General features: G+C 46.5%; 1 protein-coding gene across 1 annotated transcript; it reads left to right on the top strand.

Moving 5' to 3' along the window:
• The first annotated feature begins 1451 nt into the window (after positions 1-1451).
• Positions 1452-7156, top strand: LOC123189013 (3-oxoacyl-[acyl-carrier-protein] reductase 4). The gene is made up of 11 exons (XM_044601329.1): positions 1452-1850; positions 2985-3127; positions 3434-3487; positions 4254-4334; positions 4436-4481; positions 4563-4657; positions 4748-4780; positions 6295-6429; positions 6509-6602; positions 6789-6871; positions 6959-7156. Exons 1-11 carry the CDS (start codon positions 1679-1681, stop codon positions 6989-6991), a joined length of 969 nt encoding a protein of 322 aa, XP_044457264.1. The 5' UTR covers positions 1452-1678; the 3' UTR covers positions 6992-7156.
• Positions 7157-15877: the final 8721 nt, after the last annotated feature.

Genomic DNA, 15877 nt, shown 5'->3' with positions numbered 1-15877 from the left:
CCCGACACACCTTGAATCCCATCAAATTACCAGCCTCTTCTTCATGCACAATCAAGCTGGAAAGACCCTCGGCACAAAGCAAGAATAAATATGGAGACAGTGGATCCCCCTGTCCGAGCCCCCTAAAAGGAACAAATAAGTTAATTAATTCATTATTCACCCGTACCTAGTATTTTATTGATCTAACACACTCCATAATCAGGGCCACCCAATTAGCAGTGAACCCTAGACGTAATAAAATCTTCTCCAAGAAATTCCATTGCACTCTATCATACGCCTTATGCATATCAAGCTTCACCGCACAAGTACCATATTTACCGGTGTTCTTCCTCTTGATTGCATGGTATGATTCAAAAGCCACCAAGAAATTGTCCGTGATGAGGCGCCCTGGCACAAACGCACTCTGGTTTGGTGATATAATTTTCGTCAAGATATATTTCAGCCGGTTAGCAAGGAGCTTTGAGATCACTTTTGTATATTATGTTACATAAGCTAATTGGCCCAAATTATGTAATAACATCCAGACTCTCTACCTTAGGAATAAGCACAATGATAATATTGTTCCATCCATCTGGGATCTTTCTTGAGTTCACTGCTAGCAACACTTCATCAATCAAGTCCTCCCCTATAATGTGCCAAAACTGCTTGTAAAAAATAGCATGCAGGCCATCCGGGCTGGGTGCTTTCAGATCACCAATGTTAAACATAGCTTTCTTCACTTCCTCTCGTGTATACGGTTTATTGAGATCATCATCCATTGCATCAGACACACGCGGTTTAACCTTCTCAATGACATTTATATCTGGTTCTAGTACCCCTGAGGTAAACAAAGCTGAAAAGTATTCTGCAGTATGTGTTTTGACCGCCATTATCTCTTTTTAGGCGCTTAATAAAAAAAATCTTGCGCCGTCCATTTGCTGCTCTATGAAAGAAGTCCGTGTTTCGATCTCCTCTAGTGAGCCAATCAGCCCGACCAGTTGGAGCCAATAAATTTCCTCCCGTTCAAGAAGATTTTCAATCTGCATATGTAATTCATGCTGCCTAACCATTGCATCATCTGTCAATGGACCTGATAACACTTCATTTAATTTTTTCTGTAGCTCTCGCAGCCTGGTCCTCAGCCCCTTAAGAACCTCCTTGTCCCATTGATGCAGTGCAGCATGTATATCTGTAGTTATCCAAAAGATTGACCTTTGTTTGAATAAAGACCAACTTTCTAACGAGCCAACGTTTACTTACCAATTCTAATATATTTTCTAGCCTAAATTGATCAAAGACATAAATCTCAACTATTCCCTTCGCCCCATAATATTTTAGCGCTCATATTATGGGACGGATGGAGTAAAATTTTAGCAACTAATTTTCGGTACCCCTAAAAATACCATAGTAGTGTATAAGAGTTTTTTTAAGAAGAAGTACTGTATAAGAGTTGAAGCCATGACGGTGACGCAGGAGAGCCGTTCATCGGTTAGCCCGACGCCCTTGTACCCTTCTTCCTCGTGCGCTCCGCCAGACTGCGACGCGCCCGCCGTGCTCGTCGCTCTTGCTTGAGCTTCCAAAGCCCCAAAGCCGCCGCTTCCCCACCCGCCGCTACAAATAACCCCCTTCCTCCTCGCACGCCACGCTGCCCCCTCTGGCTTACCGCCTCTCCTCCGCCTCCGCCTCCCTACGCCACCTCATGGCCGCCGCCACCGCAGCCGCCGTCGCCTCCCCGGCGGTCACCGCCCCCTTGCCTCGCGCCGCCTCGTCCGCGGCGCGCCGGGGCTTCGTCTCCTTCGGCGGGGCCGCCGCCCGTCCGTCCGCGCTCCGATCCGACCGCCTCCGGGCAGCCGCCGCCGGCTTCTCCTCCGGTAACGGCCCTTCTCTTCGGTCGTCGTCGCGCTGGTTTGGTTAGGCCACTCGGGGTCTGAGATCTAGCTGTTGTAGCGTGGCGCAGTGAGCAATCTAGCGCGGGGATGTAAACATGTTTGCTCGTGAAATTTGGGGAGGATCTAATACGAGTCCATGAGCACTGGGAGCAAACACTACTGTTGTGCGTCGTTAAGCTTTATCAAGTGTCCCCGTTTAAATTTTGTGAGAAATGGTACTCTTGTAGGAGTGAGATCAGGGTTGAAAATATGCTATTAGAGCATCTCCGGCAGATTTTTTTTACTAGGAGAGACACGTAGCCACACCTCTAACTTATATGAGCTGACTTGACATATTGGGGTTTTAGAGAGCTTACCACATATGTCATGTGGTGAGCATCTCCAGCAGATGATGAAAAAACTCCGCCGTGTTGTAAAAACGGTGTTTACGCCACTTTGGGCCCAAAAAGCCTGCTCCAATAGCTGCTGTATATGTAACGTTGTTGCAATTTTTTTTAGGCAAGCCTAAATTTTGTCTTGTGCTGCTGCATATTTGCAACGCTGCTACGGCTGTTGTAAAAACGCAGGGCCACATGAAAAACGGCCTTTTAGGCCACTTTGTGCCAAAAATGCCGCTCCAACAGATGATGAATATGCAAAAACGCAGCCGTGATGAAAAAAGGCCGTTTAGGGCACCACTTTTACATCATACGGTGATTTAAAATCTTTTTTCTCCTACCCATAGTGGATGCTCTTAGAGCATGTAATGGAGGTGTTTGGGTATGTTGCTTACTTAAAATTAAAAAAATTCTGGGTTTATGCAATGTCAGATGCACCAGATGATTTTACTGTCTATGTAGTGCTCCACTTTGTTTTGTCTCTTGACTGAGTGTTAAGCTTAAGTACTCCCTCCTACACAAATGTAGGATGTTTTTGCAGTTTAAATTAAACTGCAAAAATGTCCTACATTTGTTTACAGAGGGAGTAAATGGTTGAACAATTTAAGCACCATTATAACATTGCTAGCATTGGAGGTCTCTCTCTAAGCACTCCTGCAGGTGTAAATTCAGGCCTAAATTCTGTGTTGGGAACTTCTTTGTCTGTACATTTTGCAGTACTAATCAAATGTATCTGTAGGTGTGCGCACCCACGTTGCTGCTGTTGAACAAGCAGTTGTGCAAGATGCTACAGAGCTGGAAGCTCCAGTTGTTGTTGTTACGGGTGCTTCCAGAGGGATTGGAAAAGCCGTTGCATTGGCTCTTGGAAAAGCTGGCTGCAAGGTGAGCTACTTCGCTGTCTTAGATATTCATTCGGTATGTGCAGAAAGAGTTGGTTTCCTTGTGTGTCCCTGCCCCCCCCCCCCCCCCCCCCCCCCAGTAATTACCAGTGTCAGTTATTTCTCAAAGATGCAAACTCAAGGCAATAGTTACTCCTAGATATGTGGTTGTATAATTAGAGCTTCTGTTTTTTTTATGAAAGGTGTTCCACCCTTGTTCCATCTTTTTCGTTATAGCTATCTGCCTGCATATGCAAATGGCTATTTACTCCCCATAACCCCACGGACCTAACACCGACTTTACCTGCAGGTCCTAGTGAATTATGCACGATCCTCGAAAGAGGCTGAAGCAGTCTCCGAAGAGGTGAGCTGGTTAATTAAAACACAATATTGACATATATATTTTGTTTAATATCTGTTTGCCTGTTTGTTAAATTGCATCATACAGTTAGAAGATATACAAAGACACTGTAACTGGTGATTGCCGTAAGGATTATTAAATAGTTGTTTTAGTCGGCAGTGCAGCTAGATCAGATATTTTCCTTGCTGAACTTTTCTCAGCAACTTGAGATATTTTAGTCTGCATTGTTCTTTCATGGTTGGCCTCATGTAGGAATGCATACAATTATTATCGTTTCTGACCACCTATCCGAGTAAGCAACAACACAGTTATGCTGAATTTCTGTTCTCATTTATGATCAAGTAAACAACACCCTTGTGCTATCACTTTCAGGAACCATCCAATGCATTTAGAAATAGCCATTGGGTATTAGTTTCAATAAATTTCATTGGCCCATTGTAATTTCGTTTTTAGACTACTGTATGGTAAGAATAATAGTTCACAAAGGCCAAAAGAAATAAATTGTAATTCTCTAATGTCGATTCACAACATCCAGATTTCCATTTTGCATAAGCGGAAGTTTATAGCTATTTTAGCTCAGTTATGATTGAAATTTGGTGATAGTTATCTACCTAAAAATATATGGATACCAGCATTCAGAAAAACGTTATTGGTTTCCGGAGAGGTATCTAGTTTTTTTGTTTGTTAAATTACTTCCTTTTTCTTCATTTTTTCTCTCTGCTAAGCCTAAATGCACTGATATATTTATAATGTAATGCTATTATTTCAGATTGAAGCATCTGGTGGTCAGGCTATTACCTTTGGAGGAGATGTTTCTAAAGAAGCTGATGTGGAATCTATGATGAAAGCAGTAAGTGCAATTTTTTCATGGATGAAAAATATTTTTCCTTTCACCTATATATTGATCAGATTATATAAACTCGGTTATCATTAGTTTATGTATTTTACCAGGCTATTGATAAATGGGGAACAATTGACATCCTGGTAAATAATGCAGGTAGGTACCAATGGTTAGTTTGCACCAGTTTAGTGTTCTCTTCTGTTTTTTTCTATATGTGAAATAATATTCTGTAAACAGGGATTACGAGGGATACGTTGTTGATGAGGATGAAGAAATCTCAGTGGCAAGATGTAATTGATCTAAATCTTACTGGTGTTTTCCTCTGTACACAGGTAGGTTTTTGCCCCTTTATTTGTTCTTTAATTTTTTGAAAATTTTGCTACTTGAATTATGTTTATGCTTCTTACACCTGCACATTACAGGCTGCCACAAAAGTAATGATGAAGAAGAAAAAGGTATATTTTTTGTTTCATTCTTTGAATTGGTTTGAACAATTTTGCTACCATTGGCTACTTTATTGGAGTTTAACTTTTTTTTTGGTATGCATTAGCTACCGGTCCTATTAAGAATATGCTGCAAATACATACGACATATTTTGTCCATTGTTCAATAGATGTGTTCATTACTTTGCACACTCTCTGATACGCAACTTTTGGCCTCTAATTTTTTACATGAATATACATAGAGAATATATTGTGAAGTCATTATTCATGGCAAACATAATGGTACGGTTACCACCTACCCAACATTTTTTTCCATTAGTTGTCAATGACGGAGAAGTTTGACTGCACTCTTTCTGAAGTGTCATCTATTTTTAGAACAAAGTTAGTATGAAAAATATGAGCTTGTAGTAGACTATTAGGGTGTGTTTGGTTCCAGAACCAAGTGGAATGCCATGAAACCATTCCATTCCTAAGGAATGGAATGATTCCATCTTGGTGTTTGGCTAGAAGAGAATGAGGTAGGATGGAACCAAAATTTGATGCGGCGCCGGACTTGAGGAAGAACGCCAAATTGACCACGACGGGTGGCATGACCTGGGCGTCAAGGTCAATTTGGGCAGCGGCCTGACCTGAGTCTCCGGCCCTCTCGTATCTCCCTCTGGCGGCCCGGTAGAGAGGCCGCACGGCCCAGCTTTCCGTCCACTGACGCGGAACGGCGGGGGCTTGGTGGCGTAGGACTCGGAGCGGTGGTCACCGGATGGATTTCTGCAGCCTCCTGGAGGAGATGGCCGGCTACTTGCACTGCCTCCGCGCGCAGGTGCAGCTCAAGCGCGGTGGCTGGCTGGATGTGATGCTCCCGGTGGCGCAGGACCGTGGCTCCTGACGCTTGGAGCGGCTGCTCCTGACGGCGCACGAGGCCATGGTGGCAATGGGTGAGGAGGGAGGTCGTGGGAGCGAGCTGTTCCGCGTGGTCCGCTCGGAACGGCCTAAACACGGAATATGCCGTTCGCTGGAATCTGTTGGTTCCGGTTCCTTTGACGATCCAAACGTGGGAATGTGCCCTGGGGACAGAGCTGATCCTTGCCGTTCCACTTCATGACAGAAACCTAACACACCCTTAGATCTACACTTAAGTTCTGTCACGCTTCAAATAGCAAGTCGCCGAGTCTCCGTTGACCCCCAGACCCCTCTCCTCAGTTACAAGCTTACATTGCTTTAGTTCAGGACTCAGCTTAGTTTCTTAGCTGAAGGAAAAGGAAGGCCTCCTTACATTGGTTTATTGTGTTTCTGAGCTGAAAGATAAAAATTATAAGGCCTTACCATGTTGCTAGTGCATGAGCTATGTGTATGCTCGTAAAGGGCCTGTAAAAAGAGCTACACTGCCAAAGTAAGAGTAGTATGTTCCTTTTAGTTAGGACTTAGGATACTGTTTTTCTTGCTCTGACATAAAATAAGCTCTGCGCAGAAGGCACCTGATTAAATTTTCTGTTATCGGTTGTAAGATACTTATTTTATGTTTAATGCAGGGAAGAGTCATCAACATAGCATCAGTTGTTGGTCTTACTGGCAATGCTGGCCAAGCTAATTACAGTGCTGCCAAGGCTGGAGTCATTGGTTTCACTAAAACAGTTGCTAGGGAATATGCAAGCAGGAATATCAATGTGCACTCTCTGTCTTTTCATCATTAGCTCATAAATCATAAAACCGTAAGCCAACTTCTGAACAGTTGTGAATACTCAGGTGAATGCAATCGCACCTGGATTCATAGCATCAGACATGACCGCGGAACTTGGAGAGGAGCTTGAGAAGAGAATCTTGTCGACTATTCCTTTGGGTATGCATCTTAAGCTGTAACCTCTGATTAAATAGCATTGCTCACATTCTGCTCCATTGTTCATACATCGTAAGTATAGCGAAAAACTTAAATGTTATGTTATGTACGTGTGTGTGCTCATGTGCACTGTATCTACCATGTGAATGTTTTCAGTCAGCACTAATGCCTCATTCAACTTCTTCACAGGGAGGTATGGCCAGCCAGAGGAAGTTGCTGGGTTGGTTGAGTTCTTGGCCCTGAATCCCGCGGCCAGCTACATCACTGGACAGGTTGGTGCAACTTCGATGCTGTTTGTGCCATTTGGTTATCTGAATTCTGAAATTTGACAGGTTTATTATTGAACTATCTCTTGGCAGGTGCTTACCATCGATGGTGGGATGGTAATGTGAAACCTTTGAGCAAGTTTGATGGAAGGTTGACATTTGCCCTGTGTAGCGGGACATTTTAGTAATTTGCATTGAACAATTTTGAGCTGTAGATTTAGGTTTCCTTTTTCGAACTTTGTAATCCCATGCAGAATAAATCAGGTGTGACCATGTGGGGAAGTTCAGATATGTGTTATGTCTTCAGCATCCTTTTTACTATTTCTCCGTTGGTTTTCAGACCCATTTCCAAAGATCTGTAGGTTGCTGGATGGTTATTTTCTGTTTTTATATAGGTGAGGTATCCAGTGAAATGCCCATTCAGTGAAAACTTGAAAACTGTTGTTGTAGGCCATCTGATCGCGATCAGAGGTGGGAATTCCACAAGCCACTTGCTACAGTTGTGCCGAAACCCCCCTACTAACAATAAGTTGCTGAAGAGGAAACATTGGGAATTATCCCCTTTTCCCCACCCACGCGAGGGCGGCCTTTGGAATAACTATAGTTGAAAGCCTGAAACCCCCCTGCTAACAATAATTTGCTGAAGATGAAAAACTTGGGAATTGACCCCTAGTTGTTTTCCACCGCCCTCCTGGAGGCTGCGCGATTCAACGGCCACTGACAGTGGTGCCGCAACTGCACCCTAGCACCGACCACCGCGTGATTCAACGGCCACTGACAGTGGTGCCGCAACTGCACCCTAGCACCGACCACCGCGTGATTCAACGGCCACTGAGTGGCGCTGCAACCACAGCCCGGCAATGACCACATGCGCTGGTGGCGCGGCGCTCGCCCCACGCAACGACGACCTGACAGACATATGGTGGCCCTCGCGCGACAGCAGCCTCTGGCCTGGCGCGCGCGACGATGACATCCGCGACCCGGCGCTGCTCCCATGCGTCGGCGTCGGAGATCGAGCGGACGTGGGATTGCCTCCATGCGACAGCAACCTAACGACTTGCCCTTCAAGGCTTGCTGTTTTGCTATACAGAGAAATCGCTCCTACAACTGGGGCAAAATTAACTAATTTGACCTACGGACGAAATCAAATCACATAATGAACTACCCGTGAAACTATTTCACGTGGCTAACCTTTTTGTGTGACGCCCGACACGAAGACGCCACAGTACACTGTGCAACGCCTCACAGATAGGCGCTACACGCCTGGCCAGCGTCGCACCCGCATGATCCAAAAATTACTAAGTTAGTGTGCAGCGCCTGAGAGCTAGGCGCCACACTATATAGTGTAGCGCCTAGCTTCTAGGCGTTGCACTAGTGGTTGCTTCATTTTGTAGTGCAATCACTAGTGCAGCGCGTGAGAGCTAGGCGCCACACTATACAGTGCAGCGCCTAGCTCTTAGACTCTGCACAATGACTTAGCAATTTTTAGTCAGTCTTGGGTACAACGCTGGCCAGACGTGTAGCGCCCATCTGTGAGGCGTTGCACAATGTAGTGTGGCGCCTTCATGTCGGGCGTCACATAAAAAAGTCAGCCGCGTGAAATAGTTTCACAGGCAGTTCATTCTGTGATTTGATTTCGTTCACAAGTCAAATTTGTCAAATTTGCCAACAACTGGCTTTAAGTTGTCACCGCATTTGGGGATACATGGTGAACCCTGCAAATTACAACACCCATTAGTCATACAAATTAGCAATTGTTTGCGGAATTAGAATTAAGTTGTGGTCATAATGAAATCATAAATTGGGTCGCTCATAATTTTCTTTTGTGTACCGAAGCTATCCAAATTGATCGGGGCAAGATGTATTTCCAGATCATGGCGTCTTCCCTGATGACCCATAAGTATAGATGATCACAACAATCTTCCAATGTAGTATTTCACCTAAATTTATTGATTTGACACAAGAGGGCCAAAGAATATTTATAAGCCTTATCAGTTAAGTTGTCAATTCAACCACACCTGAAAAGTCACTTTCTTGTAGCAATTTATTAGTAACACAATAATGTGATAGCAGTGCAAACAGTAGTAACAATAGCAGTTTTGTAACAACAACAACAACAACAACAACAACAACAGTAATAGCAACCGAGTAAACACAATATTGTAAAAGCGCAGGAATGAAGTAGAGATGGATATTTGGATGAAATTCATTATGTAACAACCACAATGTAGAGCAATACATAATAGCTCTAGTTCATCAATTATATGTAGGCTTGTATTTCGTATATAGTCATACGTGCTTGCGGTAAGAAATTCCATGACATCTTTTGTCCTACCCTTCCGTGGCAGCGGGGTCCTAATGAAAAATAAGGGTAATTAATGTGCTCCTTTTAATAGAGAAACGAAAAAAAACATTAGTAAATACTACCTCAGTCCTGGTTTATTGGTCCCCATTGTATTTCGTGCCAAATTTTAACCATAGATTTAACTAATAAAATGTTCATGCATGTCACAAAAAGTTATATCATTAAAAACTATGTTCAAATATGAATCCAATGATATAATTTTGTTGATATGCATTAACATTTGTTAGTTAAATTTTTGGTCAAAATTTGGCACGAAACACAATGGGGACCAATAAACCAGAACATAGTTATAGTCATCCCCGAAGAGTATCCAATTATTGTCACCTTAGGGTTATGGTTCAGAACAATAACAGATGTATATAACTTGGAGATAGGATCAAGAACTCAAATATATTCATGAAAACATAATAGGTTCAGATCTGAAATCATGACACTCGGGCCTTAGTGACAAGCATTAAGCATAGCAAAGTCATAGCAACATCAATCTTAGAGCATAGTGGATACTCAGGGTCAAGCCCTAACAACCTGACTCGATTACATGACGAATCTCATCCATCTCAATTTGTCTCCAGTATGCCTACAATGAAATTACTCACTCCCGGCGGTGAGCATCATGAGGTTCTTTATGCTAGTGTTTTTTTTATATATTTCAGAAAAATTCTCAGTAAAGTTCTGTTTAGCTCTGAGAACTTTTTATTTCCCCACAAAAATAACAGCAAAGCAGTTCTACTGAAAACAACATCAGTCCGGATTAGTTTCATTTAAATCATGCAAACTAGAGTCCAAAACAAGAGCAAAGATGTTTGAAAAAGTAGATACGATGGAGATGCATCGACTCCCCGAAGCTTAACTCATTTCTTGCCCTCAAATAATTCAGTTGATAAACTGGAAGTGACAAAGAAAAACTTTTACAAACTCATTTGCTTTTGTTCCTGTATATAAGTGAAGGGGTCCTGTACCCGGGGTGGCTACCACCAAGGAGCCCTGCCTCATCAACTGCAAGGGGGGCCAACAGGCCCACAACGTGATGCTAACCCTAGGAGGCCAGAAGACCTTCTTGACGCCCAAGACTAGAGGGCGACGACGTCCTAGATCGCATTCGACATGTAAATTCTAGACCTCTCCTCTCTATAGAAAGGGAGGTCTAGAGTTCCCCTTGAGTCATCTATCTTTAGATAGGAGAAGAGAAACTCTCGGTAGCAACATCATACACCATTGTAACCCTTGCACGAGGTATCCCTCCATTATGAATAACCAAAACCAGTAGGATGTAGGGTATTACTCTCCGGAGGCCCAAACCTGGATAAACCCCTCGTGTGACCTCCGATCCATGACTTCCAGCTGTGCTTGGACCACCGAGGGATCTAACGGAAATCTGCTCCGTCAGTTGGCGCACGAGGCACTCCTGGCGCCGGCTATAGACCGATCATGGGTCAGATCATTCCCTACCTTCGGCGGTCTCTCACTGGGGGAAATCCTAACCTTTGGCTCTCTGATGTTCACCACGAATGACATGGGCCGGGTCGACATCAACCTACCGGATCGTCATGCATGATCTACATCGGCAACATCACCTTTGTCACCAACACGCACGGCGACCTCCGGATATGCCTGCCACATGTCCAACATGGCGGAATCCCGATCACGATGACCTCAGCTGTCGACCCCGCCGATCGCTTTCCGTTCGGACTGAAGAACGCAGGGGCTGCATACTAGATCGAGTTCCACCAATGTCTCAAGAGGAACATGCAACTCGTCGCCATGGTGTGCGACAACTGCCACATCAAACATGCACCCGAAGACCATTTCCTTAATGAGGCGATCTCAGATTGCAGTGTCGACACTGCAGATCTGTTTATCATTGTCTGACCACGAGGACACAGACGGCGAACGGACCTCACCAGAGGAGGTCAAGGCCGAAAATATGGGGATCTCACCGGCCGAAATTGGATCTCCAAGGACGAAATACGAAGGCCGCGACAAAGAGCAAGACACCTCGAAATCTTGGAACCAGCAGGAAACAGAGGACGGTGTCGAACTGTACGACCCACAGCCGATCTCTCTGCACAAAGTGATGTTTGTAGAAACAAAGGCCGAGACATGCGATAACACGCCACACTCAACCACTGATAACCCACAAGTATAGGGGATCAATTGTAGCTTTTTCGATAAATAAGAGTGTCAAACCCAATGAGGGGCTAAATGTAGAATTTATATTCTCCTCAATTTCTATCGACCACCGATACAACTCTACGCACACTTAACGTTCTCTTTACCTAGAACAAGAAAATAACTGCTTCTAGTGCATCCCGACATGAAAATAACTGCCTGCATGAAGAGAAGATTGTTGGGGAACGTAGTAATAATTCAACATTTTCCTACGTGTCACCAAGACCAATCTAGGAGATGCTAGAAACGAGAGAGAGGGAGTGCATCTTCATACCCTTGAAGATCGCTAAGCGGAAGCGTTACAAGACCGTGGTTGATGGAGTCGTACTCGCGGCGATTCAAATTGCGGAAGATCCGATCAAGCACCAAACGGACGGCGCCTCCGTGTTCAACATACATACAACCCGGGGAAGTCTCCTCCTTCTTGATCTAGCAAGGGGAGAGGAGAAGTTGAGGGAGAACTCCGACAACACGACGACGTGGTGGCGGTGGAGCTCGTGGTTCGCCGGCAGGGCTTCACTAAGCACTACGGAGGAGGAGGAGTTGGAGGAGGGGAGGGCTGCGCCAGGGAAGGGGTGCGGCTGCCCTCCCACCCCCTTCTATTTATAGGGTGAAGGGGAGAGGGGGCCGGCCCCCTTAGATGCATCTAGAGGGTGGGGGTGGGGGGCAAGTGGGGGAGACTTGCCCCCCAAGCAAGGTGGGAGGGGGGGGCGCACCAGCCCACCAGGGGCTGGTTCCTTTCCATATTCAGCCCATTAAGTCCCCCGGGGCAGGTGGCCCCACCCGGTGGACCCCCGGACACCTTTCGGTGGTCCCGGTACAATACCGATAACCCCCAAAACTATTCCGGCGACTGAAACTGGACTTCCCATATATAAATATTCACCTCCGGACCATTCCGGAACTCCCCGTGACGTCCGGGATCTCATCCAGGACTCCGAACAACCTTTGGTAACCACATATAATTTTCCATAACAACTCTAGCGTCATCGAACATTAAGTGTGTAGACCCTACATGTTCGGGAACCATGTAGACATGACCGAGACATCTCTCCGGCCAATAACCAACAACGGGATCTGGATACCCATGTTGGCTCCCACATGTCCCACGATGATATCATTGGATGAACCACGATGTCGGGGATTCAATCAATCCTATATACAATTCCCTTTGTCCATCGGTATGTTACTTGCCCGAGATTCGATCGTCGGTATCCCTATACCTCGTTCAATCTCGTTACCGGCAAGTCTCTTTACTCATTCCGTAATGCATGATCCCATGACCAACTCCTTAGTCACATTGAGCTCGTTATGATGATGCATTACCGAGTGGGCCCAGAGATAACTCTCCGTCATACGGAGTGACAAATCCCAGTCTCGATTCGTGCCAACCCAACAGACACTTTCAGAGATACCTGTAGTGCACCTTTATAGTCACCCAGTTACGCTGTGACGTTTGATACACCCAAAGCACTCCTACGGTATCCGGGAGTTGCATAATCTCATGGTCTAAGGAAACGATACTTGACATTAGAAAAGATCTAGCAAACGAACTACACGATCTTGTGCTATGCTTAGTGTTGGGGATATGACTATCAGATATGACCCGCCCAGGAGGGGCCGGGTCAACCACAATGGCGGTTCATCTAAATGAAGCCCAAGAGTATACAAGATGGCGGTTCATAGTTAGGCTTGTAAAAGGCCCAAGACCAGAGGCAGCTTAAGGCCCGTAAGTATAAACCGCCATATATGTGTAGACTTGTAATGTAAGGCATGTAAGATACGTCACTGAGCCGGATCACGTTGTATGAGCCGGCCGGGACTCTGTAGGCCGCAGGGCATCAACCCATGTATATATGGGGACGACTCGGTGGCGGCTTAGGGTAAGAAACATCAAATCGAAAGCCATGCAAAGCGTGTTAGCTCCCTGGTAATCGAAACCCTAGCCCACCTCAAACTGGAGTAGGCCTTTACCTTCACCGCAAGGGGCCGAACCAGTATAAACTCCCCGTGTCCTTTGTCCCGTTTTAACCCCTTTAAGCTAACCTCGTCGCAATGGCTCCACAACTAAGTCCTTCTACGAGGACATCTGCCATGACACTTCCACGACAGTTGGCGCCCACCATGGGGCCAGCGCACGGTGGTTTCGAGTTCTTAAAGGGCAGATTCGAAGGGCTCAAAGGATACGCTGTGGGCCGGATGACCAAGAGTCATCGCGACAAGTTTTACATCGACGATGCGGGCTGCGGCCCCGAAGCCGGCTCAATTGAGTACGGGTACTGGGTCCCCTTCGGCGGAATCCACGTCTTCATCGGCAAGATTGGCGAGCCGGGCCCTGAGCTGGACATATGCACCGACATCATCGAGACGGCTCAGCGTGCACAACCCGCCTGGGCTCAGCCCGCCGTAAGGCATGTCTTCATTGGGTTCACCCATGGGACTGAGACGGAAGGCTCTGTCTCTGGCGGTGAGACGGAAATCTGCTCTGAGGATGAGTCCACAGGCAAGACCAATTCGATGTATCAACTGCAAGATGGACGGCTTGGGGGCTGTTCCAATGGCGACAGTATTTCGGACCCCCATGAGCCACCGAACAGGGTGACGATCTTCATGGCGGGCACCCAGCCGGTTCTCAGCTCGATAGTTGCCATGGCTATAACATCTGGTGCGGCAGCAATGACAACTGCAGGTGCTGGCGGGTCAGCCCGCCCGACGGCTCAAGTTTTAGCAGATCTATTGGATGCTCTGGCGACTCTGATGGAGGTTGAGGTAACCCCACACAACCAGGAGCAGCACAAAGTAGAGATAGCCAAGTTGCATGATGAGATAGCGCAGGCTAAAGCTGACTTAGCGGCAGAAAATGCCAGGATGGCTGTAGAGCGGGCCGTTTTGGAAGCCCAAGCACAACGGATTCAAGCAGATTCATATCGGCTCATGGTAGATCAGAACGCTTCACACGAGGTCTTGAGGAGAAAGCACCAGAGTCGTTTGCCCTTAGTTTATGAGTCGAGGGACCTCTTTAACACCCCTGGAGTAGGGGGCAGTAACCCGCCGGTGGTGAATCAGATGGTTGAACCACCAGGCTAGCCGCATATAAAAAACACTCCACCTCAGTGTGTGGTGACACTACCGAGTCATTACTCCACCCCTCTGGACAACATGATTGCTGCAGCTACGCGATTGGCGGCTCTGCCCGGTGAGGGTGAAACTCCAGCGGCGGTTGAAACCCGAAGGGCCAGGGAGCTTCTTCAAACAGCTTTGGTACAGCAGTAGGCTTATTCTTATAGTCGTGATCGGCTTCATGCGACCCCTCGGTCTCAAGTACTGAATAGCGCCGTAACCGACCTCACAGGCATGACCCGGCGCACAATGGAGTCAATGCACAGAATTTGGTGGACCGGGCCAGAACACGTCGGGAGGCTGAGCTGGCGGCTCAACTAGCGGCTCATCAACACGCGCCGGTTTACCCGACAACTTCAATTGAGGCAGGTGTGACTTCGAAGGCTTTTGGTGTGCCGTGTCTAACGACAGCTATACGAAACGAGCGTCTACGCAAGTACTTCAAAGGCCCTCGTAAGGTGCCTAATTATACAGCTGATCAATCCCCTAAGGCGTGGGTGGAGAGTTATGAGATGGACGTGGAGATGCTGGATGTTAGTGAAGCTTCTTACGCCAAGTACTTCACCATGATGTTAGAAGGGACGGCTCGTACCTGGTTGAAGGGATTGTCGGCTAATTCCATCGGGTCATGGGCGGAGCTGAAGGCCCGGTTTATCCAGAATTTCAAAGATACGTGCAAGCATCCTATGTCGATTGTGGATTTGGTTTTGTGTGTGCAGGCCGAGGGCGAGTCAACAACCAGCTGGGTGTGTCGGTTCTCGACCATCATACATTCTTCAGATAATATCAACGTCGGCTCAGCGGTTTTGATGTTGGAGAAAAATTGCCGGTTCATTCCACTCAAACAGAAGTTTGGACGGCTCAAGCGTCATTGCAATGACATGGGGGGGGGGGGGGTTAATGGTGGCTCTTGTAAAATATGCCGACTCTGATGGTACCAAGGACCACGATTCTGAGGATGAAAGATCGGGAAAGGGAAAGAAGAGTAACGGCGTGAAGGGACAATAGTATAATTCTACCAATCAAGGTGGCGATGGTAAGCGCAAGGCTGATGACTTTGTGGCTAACACCGATGCGCGCAATTATAACCAGTGTCGTAAGGGACAGACAGCTCCAAGGACAGGATTCGACCTTGAGGCAATGTTAAATAAGCCGTGTCCGAAACACGGAACGGATCGGAAGCCGGCTACTCATTCATGGAAAGATTGCAGCATAATGAGAAGCTTTAGGGAGTCCATCCAGCGCCACCATGGCCCAAACGGTGGATCAGGGTCCGGTTCTCATGGTCCGAGTCATGGAGGCGGCGGTTCAAGTTCCGATTTTCAAGGTCACGATAACCAGGGTGGTTACAATCAATA

Source organism: Triticum aestivum, chromosome 2A, assembly GCF_018294505.1.
Source record: "Triticum aestivum cultivar Chinese Spring chromosome 2A, IWGSC CS RefSeq v2.1, whole genome shotgun sequence".
Lineage (NCBI taxonomy): Eukaryota > Viridiplantae > Streptophyta > Magnoliopsida > Poales > Poaceae > Triticum > Triticum aestivum.
The sequence above is the reverse complement of the archived record's forward strand: the minus strand, read 5'-3'. Positions and strand labels throughout refer to the sequence as shown.